Raw genomic sequence first — 12,872 nt, forward strand, 5'->3', positions numbered from 1 at the left:
TAAACAACCTAGAAAGCTAGAAAATGCTAACTTAATTAGCGTGTTTGTTTATTTATAGCTTGTTGAAGCAGTCAGTCAGTTAGTGAGTGCAGTGCTACTGCCACTGCCTCCAGTCACCCAGAGTGTCTCCCTCCCCCTGTGTTTTGATCTTGTCATTCTCCTTCAGTGGAGAGGAGGGCGCTTTAGTCATACGCTCCCAGTACCCACTCCCAGGCACCATTCTGGATGGATGGATGGATGGAGAGATGGAGCTAGAGAGAAACAAAGAGGAGAGAGAAAATAATGAAAACAAAACAAAACAGTGGAACATGTTTGAATATTTATATGGGGTGTTAGTTAGCTTGGGCTGGCCTCAGGGGGGCAGGGGGATGATGATGGATGTGGCTCTGGGGCGATGGTAGGAGGGCAGAAGGACGTGTGTGTGTGTGTCCAGTAGTAGGAGGAAGATGATATTGTGATATGAATGAACGGTGAAATGATTAGGCTATGCGCTTTTTACAACAAAATGACCAATAAAGAGAGTGGAAGAGAGAGAGGTGGATAGAGAGAGACTTTTTGAGAGAACGAGAAACAAACAAGCCAGAGAGGTGGAAATAGAGAAACAGAAAGATAGGGACAGAACGAGTGAGAGAAACAGAAAGAGTGAGAGAAACAGAAAGAGAGAGAGAAACAGAAAGAGAGAGAGAAACAGAAAGAGAGAGAGAGACAGAAAGATAGAGAGAGACAAAAAGATAGAGAGAGACAGAAAGAGAGAGAAACAGAAAAGATAAGAGACAGAGAGAGAGAAACAGAAAGAGAGAAAGTGAGTCAGAAACAGAAAGAGAGAGAGAAACAGAAAGCGCGAAAGTGAGAGAGAAACAGAAAGATATAGAGAGAAACAGAAAGAGAGAGAGAAACAGAAAGATAGAGAGAATGTCCAGGAGTCCACAGTGAAGACCAGTGTCTGCAGTAACACTCCAAACCACGCGGCTGCTGGCTCAACTCTTTATTTTTCGGCTTTCATTCTCTCTCTTTATTTCTTTCATGTTCCTCAGTCATGTCGTCTTAGATGTGGTCATTGTCTGTCAGCAAGAACACTGTAATAGGATGTGATTACTGGTGAATTAAATGGCCAGAGGATGAAACGCTAGAGAAATGGGGCTGATCCCTGACTAGTTAGGCCTGTCATCCCACCATTAGGGCTTCACAAACTGTTTAGGAAATGGAACAAACTTGGGGCTTTGGACATGGTCAGGACATTGTGGTGGAGTCTTGAAATGGTGTCCCAAATATTTCCTGTGTGTGATATTGTGTGTTTCTGTCTGTGTGAGTGTGCGTTTGAGGGTGTATGAGTCCGTGTCACTGTACATACACTCTCTACACACTCTCTTTGATTTTGAACCACTGTAATGACAGGATATCCAGGGTCGTGTTCAGTAGGCACTCAACGGAAGAAAATGGGGAAAACAGGGAGTTACTACCAGACCAATAAGAAAGGACATTTCCATTGCGAAGCCTTTTAAAAACATTTTTTTTTTTTTACAGTGTGGCCTTATGAACACGGGTGAAACCTATTGTCTTAGTTAACCTGCTGCATCCTAGTGGCTTTGTCCTGACTACGGTTGCAAAATTTAGGGAACTTTCAATAGATTCCCATGTTTTCCCGAAATCCCAGTTGGAGGATTCCCAGAATCAGGAAGGAATAAACAGGAAATCCGGAATCCTCCAACCAGGATTTCGGGAAAGGCAGGGAATTTATTGAAAGTTCCCGGAATTTTGCAACCCTAATCCTGACTAGTTATGGTAGAAGGTCTGCACCCTCCCCCCCCCCGGTTAACCCTTTCATTGACTGTGGTAAAGAGGCCCTCTCTGTTAACCCTTTGGCCCCTGTGTTCTCTCTCTGACCAGGTGGGCCTTTGTGATGAAGAAGCACCTGAGCACTCACCTGTTGGGGAAACATGGACTGGGCCAGCCCAAAGAGAGGTAAGACTGACTACCTTTACCTCGCTTTGTCTGTCTCTCTGTCTCTCTCTCTATTTCTCTCTCGCTCTCCCTATCTCGCTCTCTCTCTGTCCCTCCCCCCTTCGGCCCCCCTCTCTCTCAGTATTTCTATCACACCCTCTTTGTCAATCTGTTTCCCCCTCCCTCTCTCTCCTCTCCTCCCTCTCTCTTCTCTCCCTCTCTCTGTGTGATTGGGAAGATGTGATGCCTCCATCTCTCTCCATGATGTTGTGTGTAAAACTTTCCCAGTGTGCCCCTGTCTGTCAGCGACGCGGCCCGGCTGTCAGTCCGCGTTGTCTGTGTGATGAAGATGAAGTTGTGAAGTCCCCGTGGTACGCGAGAATGAGACGTTAAACACCCCTCAATCTGTCAAACAGACCAACTAAGAGAAACCAGACGCCTTCTTAATTTATTTTCAGGACATCTGAAATCCGCCTTTCAAATTGATACTTTGGGCAATATGTCATATTAGATATGACAAGTGGCTTGAGATATTAATAAAGTAGGCACACCATATGCTTCCCCGTAAATACACACGCATTATTAACTGGATTCAGACTGTCAGCTGCTCGTCGGGAGTAGTTGGGAGAGAAAGTCTCATATCCCACAACTATTTACTTGTCTGCTTTATTCTCGTAAACAGCACATGACAAACTAAAGGGAAACTAAACTGTCCAGGACAGAAATGTTTGTACCACATAGATGTTATTCAAGATGAATTGCCACATATTTTGTCCATTTGGGTTTTTTGTTTCGTGGTTCGGGGATGTTGGTTGGTAATGTGAGTGAAATCACAGTGGGGTTTGTCAGTGTATTGTGTCTGAATGAAAGACCTCTGTGTCCTTGGCTCAGTATTAGAGTATTACAGCAAAGGTCGGAGAGAGCACGCATGCACATGCACATGCACACACACACACACACACACACACACACACACACACACACACACACACACTCACACACACGCACACACGCACACCAGCGACAGGCATGAATGGAGAGGTCTTGTGGAGCTTGGAGGTCTGTGTTTTACCTGATAGCATTTACCTCAGAGTGTTTCTTCTGCCAAAACCAACTAGAGTCACTCTGCTGCCCCATAAAACATACTGCAGTGCCATACAACACCATTACATCACACACACACACACACACACACGACCGCATACAGACATCGGTGTTGTACCATTATTTTCTCTTGCTTCTCTCTATTAAACACACACACACACAGTGAGAGGCCATGAGGTTTGTTCTATTTAAACCTGTAAAACACGGTGTCATCATTTTTCTGACAGTCCTGGAGACAGAATGTATCTCATCATTAATTAAGCATCATATTTCCAACACAGCAGTGCTTAATTAGCACAAGGTCATTGGGGAGGGCTTATTAAGTGGAACAAATTTGAGAGAGAGAGAGAGAGAGAGAGAGAGAGAGAGAGAGAGAGAGAGAGAGAGAGAGAGAAGAGAGAGAGAGAGAGAGAGAGAGAGAGAGAGAGAGAGAGAGAGAGAGAGAGAGAGAGAGAGAGAGAGAGAGAGAGAGAGAGAGAGAGAGAGAGAGAGAGAGAGAGAGAGAGAGAGAGAGAGAGAGAGAGAGAGAGAGAGAGAGAGAGAGAGAGAGAGAGAGAGAGAGAGAGAGAGAGAGAGAGAGAGAGAGAGAGAGAGAGAGAGAGAGAGAGAGAGAGAGAGAGAGAGAGAGAGAGAGAGGAGAGAGAGAGAGAATGGTGGCAGTGGATTAGCCAGCTCTTGACAGTGCTGGCCTAATGATTGATAACTGCACCAGTTTGAAAAGCCCAGACTTGGAGACTGGAGGGGTAGCTGGGGACTGGGGAGAGGGGACTGGAGTGGTAACTGGGGACCAGGAGGGAGGTAGGGGGAGGAACCGGGGGCTGGCGGGAGTGGGGGAGCCAATTGCAAACATATGCTGGCTGGGAGGCAGGGGAGAGATGGATTGCAGCAGGACAGTGTCAGAGAGGCTGTTTCATCACCATCTCCACGGCCCTATTCACCTGGTATTTTTAGAACACTGGGGAGATCTGTTAGTCAAAGGAAGAGAAGAGGAGGAGGAGAGAAACGTGACTAGCCGTAGTGCCCAGCTCCAGTTAGCTTGGTTTGTCTGGGCTCTGGAAAAACAGCTTATTTTGGGTGGGGGGAGAAATGGGCTGGGATGGGCAGGGGAGCCGGAGGTAAGATGACAAACTCCAGCCTCCATGACAGGTTCAGAGAGAGCGAGAGAGAGAGAGAGAAAGGGAGGGAGAGAGTGACTGAGAGAGGGGGAGAGGAGTTCTGACCTGTTCTAATATGACACATCTGGGTCCCGGTTTCATTCACCACTATTCTTCTGTAAGTAAGGCACTGTGGGTAGTTTGGAGGTCTGCATACTTTTGTCTGTGCATGTGTCTGTTTATGTGTGGATATACAGTCAGGTCCATAATTATTGGCACCCTTGATAAAAGACTGCATAAAATACATAATAGAAATACTGAGCTATAGGTAACTGCCAAAATAAAGGAAACACTTGAGTAAATGAGGGATACAAAGTATATTGAAAGCAGGCACTTTACAGGTGTGGTTCCTGAGTTAATTAAGCAATTAACATCCCATCATGCTTAGGGTCATGTATAAAAATGCCCAGTTTCCCATTATTTTGGCTACCAAGCCTAGACGAAGAGATCTCAGTGACTTTGAAAGAGGGCTCTCAAAAGAGCATAAGGGTTTTAAAGTGTGTGTGTGTGTGTGTGTGTGTGTGTGTGTGTCTCAGTCAACAAATCTCAACCCAATTGAACACTTATGGGAGATTCTGGAGTGGCGCCTGAGACAGAGTTTACCACCACCATCAACAAAACACCAAATGATGGAATTTCTCGTAGAAGAACACCGTCGCATCCCTGCAATAGAGTTCCAGACACTTGTAGAATCTATGCCAAGGGGCATTGAAGCTGTTCTTGAGGCTCGTGGTGGCGCAACACCCTATTAAGACACTTTATGTTAGTGTTTCCTTTATTTTGGCAGTTACCTACAATACCAGTCAAAAATTTGGACACAACTTTCTTTTGACTATTTTCTACATTGTAGAATAATAGTGAAGACATCAAAACTATGAAATAACACATATGGAATCATGTATTAACCAAAAACGTGTTAAACAAATCAAAATAGATTTTAGATTTTAGATTCTTCAAAGTAGCCACCCTTTGCCTTGATGACAGCTTTGCACATTCTTGGCATTCTCTCAACCAGCTTCATGAGGTAGTCACCTCAAATGCATTTCAATTAACAGGTGTGCCTTGTTAAAAGTTAATTTGTGGAATTTCTTTCCTTAATGCGTTTGAGCCAATCAGTTGTGTTGTGACAAGGTAAGGGTGGTATACAGAAGATCGCCCTATTTGGTAAAAGACCAAGTCCATATTATGGCAAGAACAGCTCAAATAAGCAAAGAGAAATGACTGTTCATCATTACTTTAAGACATGAAGGTCAGTCAATCCGGAAAATGTCAAGAACTTTGAAAGTTTCTTCAGGTGCAGTCGCAAAAACCATCAAGCGCTATGATGAAACCGCCACAGAAAAGGAAGACCCAGAGTTACCTCTGCTGTAGAGGATATGTTTATAGAGTTAACTGCACCTCAGATTGCAGCCCAAATAAATGCTTCACAGAGTTCAAGTAACAGACACATCTCAACATCAACTGTTCAGAGGAGACTGCGTGAATCAGGGCTTCATGGTCGATTGCTGCAAATAAACCACTACCAAACGACACCAATAAGAAGAAGAGACTTGTTTGAACCAAGAAACACGAGCAATGGACAATAGACCGGTGGAAATCTGTCCTTTTGGTCTGCATTCTGCAGCGATACGCCATCCCATCTGGTTTGGGCTTAGTGGGACTTTCATTTGTTTTTCAACAGGACAATGACCCAACACACCTCCAGGCTGTGTAAGGGCTATTTGACCAAGAAGGAGAGTGATGGAGTTCTGCATCAGATGACCTGGCCTGCACAATCACCCGACCTCAACCCAATTGAGATGGTTTGGGATGAGTTGGACCGCAGAGTGAAGGAAAAGCAGCCAACAAGTGCTCAGCATGTGTGGGAACTCCTTCAAGACTGTTGGAAAAGCATTCCAGGTGAAGCTGGTTGAGAGAATGCCAAGAGTGTGCAAAACTGTCATCAAGGCAAAGGGTGGCTACTTTGAAGAATCTCAAATATAAAATATATTTAGATTTGTTTAACACTTTTTTGGTTACTACATGATTCCATATGGGTTATTTTATAGTTGTGATGTCTTCACTATTATTCTACAATGTAGAAAATAGTAAAAATAAAGAAAAACCCTTGACTGAGAAGGTGAATCCAAACTTTTTACTGGTACTGTATATATACTGTATACACAACATTTTGGGGAAAATTATATTATTTTGTAGATATAGTTTAACAAGTAATAAATAAAAGCCTAAAAAAGAAAGGGGTCAAAATACCTGCCACCCCTGTTTACTCCGCCTTTTTCTAAAATGTTTTATGAGATTGGAAGCATATTGGGAGGGATGTTAGACCATTCATCCATACAGAATCTTTACAGATCCTTGATATCCTTTGTCTGCGCTTATGGACTGCCCTCTTCAATTCAAACCACAGGTTTTCAATGGGGTTCAAGTCCAGAGACTGTGATGGCCATTGCAAAATGTTGATTTTGTGGTCAATTAACCATTTATTTGTGGGTTTTGATGTGTGCTAGGGGTTATTGTCTTGCTGGAAGATCCAGTTGCGGCTGTTTCAGCCTCCTGGCAGAGGCAACCAGGTTTTGGGCTGAAATTTCCTGGTACTTGGTAAAGTTCATGATGCCGTTGACCTTAACAAGGGCTATTTGAAATGTCCTTTCGGTGGACTCTTAACCAACCGTGCTATTTTGTTAGTTTTTTCGCATTGTTTGTAACTTATTTTGTACATAATGTTGCTGCTACCGTCTCTTATGATCGAACAGAGCTTCTGGACATCAGAACAGCGATTACTCACCTTGAACTGGACGAATAATGTTTATTTAATGAGTCGGACGAGAGGGATTTGTTCCAGACACCCGACAGGGCCCTCATCCCCGTCATTCGCAGGAGAAAGAGACGGAGATATTGCAGAAGGAGATCGGGGTGCCTGATAAGGAGCCGGCGACAAGTGGCTAATCTACCTTTGCCATCGGTACTATTAGCCAAAGTACACTGCTCAAAAAAATAAAGGGAACACTTAAACAACACAATGTAACTCCAAGTCAATCACACTTCTGTGAAATCAAACTGTCCACTTAGGAAGCAACACTGATTGACAATAAATGTCACATGCTGTTGTGCAAATGGAATATACAACAGGTGGAAATTATAGGCAATTAGCAAGACACCCCCAATAAAGGACTGGTTTTGCAGGTGGTGACCACAGACCACTTCTCAGTTCCTATGCTTCCTGGCTGATGTTTTGGTCACTTTTGAATGCTGGCGGTGCTTTCACTCTAGTGGTAGCATGAAACGGAGTCTACAACCCACACAAGTGGCTCAGGTAGTGCAGCTCATCCAGGATGGCACATCAATGCGAGCTGTGGCAAGAAGGTTTGCTGTGTCTGTCAGCAAACAACCCAGCAGCAGGACTGCTACCTCTGCTTTTGTGCAAGGAGGAGCAGGAGGAGCACTGCCAGAGCCCTGCAGACCTCCAGGGTGGCATTTCTTTGGGGGGCCGCACAGCCCTCCATGTGCTCACCAGAGGTAGCCTGACTGCCATTAGGTACCGAGATGAGATCTTCAGACCCCTTGTGAGACCATATGCTGGTGCGGTTGGCCCTGGGTTCCTCCTAATGCAAGACAATGCTAGACCTCATGTGGCTGGACTGTGTCAGCAGTTCCTGCAAGAGGAAGGCATTGATGCTATGGACTGGCCCGCCCGTTCACCAGACCTGAATCCAATTGAGCACATCTGGGACATCATGTCTCGCTCCATCCACCAACGCCACGTTGCACCACAGACTGTCCAGGAGTTGGCGGATGCTTTAGTCCAGGTCTAGGAGGAGATCCCTCAGGAGACCATCCGCCACCTCATCAGGAGCATGCCCAGGCGTTGTAGGGAGGTCACACAGGCACGTGGAGGCCACACACACTACTGAGCCTCATTTTGACTTGTTTTAAGGACATTACATAAAAGTTGGATCAGCCTGTAGTGTGGTTTTCCACTTTAATTTTGAGGGTGACTCCAAATCCAGACCTCCATGGGTTGATACATTTCATTTCCATTGATAATTTTTGTGTGATTTTGTTGTCAGCACATTCAATTGTGTAAAGAAAAAAGTATTTAATAAGATTATTTCATTCATTCAGATCTAGGATGTGTTATTTTAGTGTTCCCCTTTATTTTTTTGAGCAGTGTACAATCGCTGGATAATAAAGTGGACGAACCAAAAGCATGTATATCCTACCAACGGTACATAAAAAACTGTAATATCTTATGTTTCACCGAGTCGTGGCTGAACGACTACATGAATAACATACAGCTGGCGGGTTGTACTCTGTATCGGCAGGATAGAACAGCAGCCTCTGGTAAGACAAGGGGTGGCGGTCTATGTATATTTGTAAACAACAACTGGTGCACGATATCTAAGGAAGTTTCAAGGTTTTGCTCGCCTGAGGTAGAGTATCTAATGATAAGCTGTAGACCACACTATATACCAAGAGAGTTTTCATCTATATTATTCGTAGCTGTCTATTTATCACCACTAACTGATGCTGGCACTAAGACCGCACTCAATGAGCTGTATTCGGTCATAAGCAAACAGGAAAACACTCATCCAGAGGCGGCGCTCCTAGTGGCCGGGGACTTTAATGCAGGGAAACTTAAATCCGTTTTACCTCATTTCTACCAGCATGTTAAATGTGCAACCAAAGGGAAAAAAACTCTAGACCACCTTTACTCCACACAGAGATGCGTACAAAGCTCTCCTTCGCCCTCCATTTGGCAAATCTGACCATAATTCTATCCTCCTGATTCCTGCTTACAAGCAAAAACTAAAGCAGGAAGCACCAGTGACTCAGTAAATAAAAAAGTGGTCAGATGAAGCAGATGCTAAGCTACAGGACTGTTTTGCTAGCACAGACAGGAATATGTTCCGGGATTCTTCAGATGGATTGAGGAGTACACCACATCAGCCACTGGCTTCATCAATAAGTGCATCGATGACATCGTCCCCACAGTGACCGTACGTACATAACCCAAACAGATGCCATGGATTACAGGCAACATCCGCACTGAGCTAAAAGGTAGAGCTGCTGCTTTCAAGGAGCGGGACTCTAACCCGGGCTTATAAGAAATCCCGCTATGCCCTCCGATGAACCATCAAACAGGCAAAGCGTCAATACAGGACTAAGATTGAATCGTACTACACCGGCTCCGACGCTTGTAGGATGTGGCAGGGATTGCAAACTATTATAGACTCCAAAGAGAAGCACAGCCGCGAGCTGCCCAGTGACACAAGCCTACCAGATGAGCTAAATTACTTCTATGCTCGCTTCGAGGAAAGTAACACTGAAACATGCATGAGAGCATCAGCTGTTCTGGACGACTGTGTGATCACGATCTCCGTAGCCGATGTGAGTAAGATCTTTAAACAGGTCAACATTCACAAGGCCGCAGTGCCAAACGGATTACCAGGACGTGTACTCCGAGCATGCGCTGACCAACTGGCAAGTGTCTTCACTGACATTTTCAACCTCTCTCTGTCTGAGTCTGTAATACCAACATGTTTCAAGCAGACCTGTGCCAAAGAACACTAAGGTAACCTGCCTAAATGACTACCGACCCGTAGCACTCACGTCTGTAGCCATTAGGGGCTTGTAAGTAAGCATTTCACTGTAAGGTCTACACCTGTTGTATTCGGCGCATGTGACAAATAAAAATTAATTTGATTTGATTTTGATAGTCAAATATACAGTGAGTTCCAAAAGTATTGGAACAATAATAAATGTTTTGTTGTTTTGGCTCTGTACTTGGATTTGAAATGATACAATGACTATGAGGTTAAAATACAGACTGTCAGCTTTAATTTGAGGGTATTTTCATCCATATCGGGTCCGTTTAGAAATTACAGCACTTTTTGTACATAGTCCCATAGCAGACCAAAAGTATTGGGACAAATTCATTTATGTCTATTAACGTAGTCAAAAGTTTAGTATTTGGTCCTATATTCCTAGTGCGCAATGATTACGTCAAGCGTGTGACTCTAGAAACTTGTTGGATGCATTTGCTGTTTGTTTTGGTTGTGTTTCAGAATATAATTTGTTTCAAAACACTTCTACATTAATGTGGATGCTACCATGATTACGGATACTCCTGAATGAATCGCGAATAATGATGAATGAGAAAGTTACAGACGCACAAATATCATACCCCCTGTAATCATTGAGTGCTAGTAATAGGGGACCACATACTTATCTTTTTACTACTTTAATACACATTTGTACCAATACTTTTGGTCCTCAAAAATGGGGGGACTATGTACAAAAAGTGCTGTAATTTCTAAGTGGTTCACCCGATATGGATGAAGATTCCCTCAAATTAAAGCTGACGGTCTTGCACTTTCACCTTATTGTCATTGTATCATTTCAAATCCCAAAATGGTCACTGTCCCAATACTTTTGGAGCTCACTGTAGATGAGTATCATCTTGATTTTTGATCATATTCTCACGGCATACGGTAGATGCTGGACCGAGATATAGATTCTCATTCTTCCATGATAAGAACAAGCCACAGCAGGTTTTTCTATCCTTCCGACACACAAGTAACTGAGGACGTGCAACAATAAAGGATGTGAACTCTTCTGTTCCTGATCCCGGCTTCTTCAACCACAGAATATTATGACCATCTGCTGGAAGTGGCCCACCTTTCTGCCAGTCTACCTGGGAACTGTCAGTCTAGGAGTTCATCTGTCTCCTGGGTCTGGTCACCAACATCTGGTATCTGTGGCTGGTTGGCGGGCTGCCCTTCGGTCCAGCTCAACCAGCAAATTTCTGCCCTCAACCTGGCCGTCATGGAGCTTCTCTACTGCCTTATCTAACCTCTATTGATCCTCAACATCCTCTTCATCAAGTGCATCCATTCATTGCACCAGGGGGTACATTCAGGGCTTGCTTGTGGCCAGAAGGCCCCTGTTCCAGTGCTGCATCTGTGTGTAGTGTTACCTGGCGGTGGTCTACCTCTTGTTCTTCCTCAAGTACTCCTGAGGTACAGGGCGGCATGTGTCGCTGTGGCATGGTTGCTGACACTGCCTCCTTGTGTTGCATGTCTTCAGTGGCAGAAGCAAGGGAGAAAACACCACTATCTTCCTCCCACTTCTGTCCATCGACGTGTTCTGCAGTGTCTCCATACTGTGGGTGCTGAGCAGGTCCGGACCAGGTGATGGAGGGAAGGAAATAATGGGTGAAAAGAGGAGGGAGGGAACCTGAAAGAGCATCCCATACCGTTCAAATCATTCTGCTGACCTGGCTGGTGAACTACTCTCCTACCATAATCTGAGCTTTCGTTTCTTCCTTCCACCATATTTCTGAGAGATCCTTCAAGTGTATCCTGATCCCCATCACTTTGTCGTTCTCCATGTTGGGTAGTTTCACTCAGACCCTCCTCTACCTCCGCAGGGCTGGGAAGCTGCCCAGTATTGGGGGTTAAAGAGAAGGATAACGCCCCTGTAGAGGAATGGTTGTCTTGGAGCTCTTAGGTTAGCGTTTTATTCCATTTTTAATCAGGTTTTTCTTGTTACAGAAGTGTTTCTCAAACTCTCCTTGAGGACCCCCAGATGTTTCACAATTTGTTGTAGCCTTGAACTAGCACACCTGATTCATTCATCTAGTCAATGGCTTGGTTATTGTCAAGTAGAATCAGGTGTGCAGCTCTGGATATATCAATTACATGAGATGGCTGCAGGTCCCTGAGGACAGGTTCTGAGCTATTTATTAATATACTAAACCGAGGTTGGGTGTGTGGGGTTCTGTGCAATTGTCATTTTATATGTTATGCTATCTTTTGTGTAGCATTTGTGGCTTCAAACCAATGCAAGACAAGTTTCATGTCCAAATCATCATCAAGTGTCTAAAATAATGTGTGTAGCTCGCTGAAGTGCGAAAAATGATATTGACTTGCATTGGTTTTGGGCCACAAATGCTACAATGTTAGCTTTTGAAGACAGTGGCCAGGGATACAAAACCAAGGCATTGTTTGTTTTCTTACCTTCCATATAGACTGCTTACAGTAAGTAAATGTATAATTTGGGTGAACTATCCCTTTAATTTGACAAAGTGAAATTTGTGAGATAAAAAAAAATATATATTCCTACAATTCAATAGCTTGATGGAATAGGCCTAGGTCTATGTGTGTGTGTGTGTGTGTGTGTGTGTGTGTGTGGGTGTGTGTGTGTGTGTGAGAGAGACCTGTGTGTGTGTGTGTGTGTGTGTGTAACATGTATCTGTGTCTGTCTGTGTGTGTGTGTGTGTGTTTGAGTCTCTCTGTGTGTGAGAGAGGCTTGTGTGTGTTGCTGGTTTGAAAGGTGTAAATGCACCTAAACCAATAATTTAATGAGGCAGAGTTTTGCTGTTGTGATTGACGGCTGTGACCTCGCCTTCATTTAACGTAATTTTGAGCAATTTAAAAACAAAGTGTTCAAAGATGACTGACCTGTCTCAGGTACCCATGTTTTTTAGGCAATTGTAAAAATAACCCCTATTTTCACATTTATAATAATAAACAGTTTGAACTAATAGACTCTTCACTCATTAAATGGGCGCGTTGACAGCCAAGTGAGTCCTATTTATTTAACTAATGAGACTGATAAAAGTTGGTGAAAAGGTTTTCATAAGAACAGGGGGCCAGTATGAAAAAATAAAAT

General features: G+C 44.0%; 1 protein-coding gene across 1 annotated transcript in view; it reads left to right on the forward strand.

Annotated features, from left to right (window-relative positions):
• Positions 1 to 374: 374 nt before the first annotated feature.
• LOC311121385 (zinc finger protein 407-like) overlaps positions 375 to 12,872 on the forward strand; it is a gene marked incomplete at both ends in the record, with an annotated part of 51,221 nt that continues 38,723 nt past the window's right edge. The window contains 2 exons of the mRNA XM_084195884.1: positions 375 to 397; positions 1,888 to 1,962. Of these exons, the coding sequence (XP_084052010.1) occupies positions 375 to 397; positions 1,888 to 1,962 (98 nt within the window). The remainder of the gene's footprint in view (positions 398 to 1,887; positions 1,963 to 12,872) is intronic.

The sequence above is a fragment of the Coregonus lavaretus genome, assembly GCF_964263955.1.
Source record: "Coregonus lavaretus genome assembly, contig: HAP1_SCAFFOLD_695, whole genome shotgun sequence".
Lineage (NCBI taxonomy): Eukaryota > Metazoa > Chordata > Actinopteri > Salmoniformes > Salmonidae > Coregonus > Coregonus lavaretus.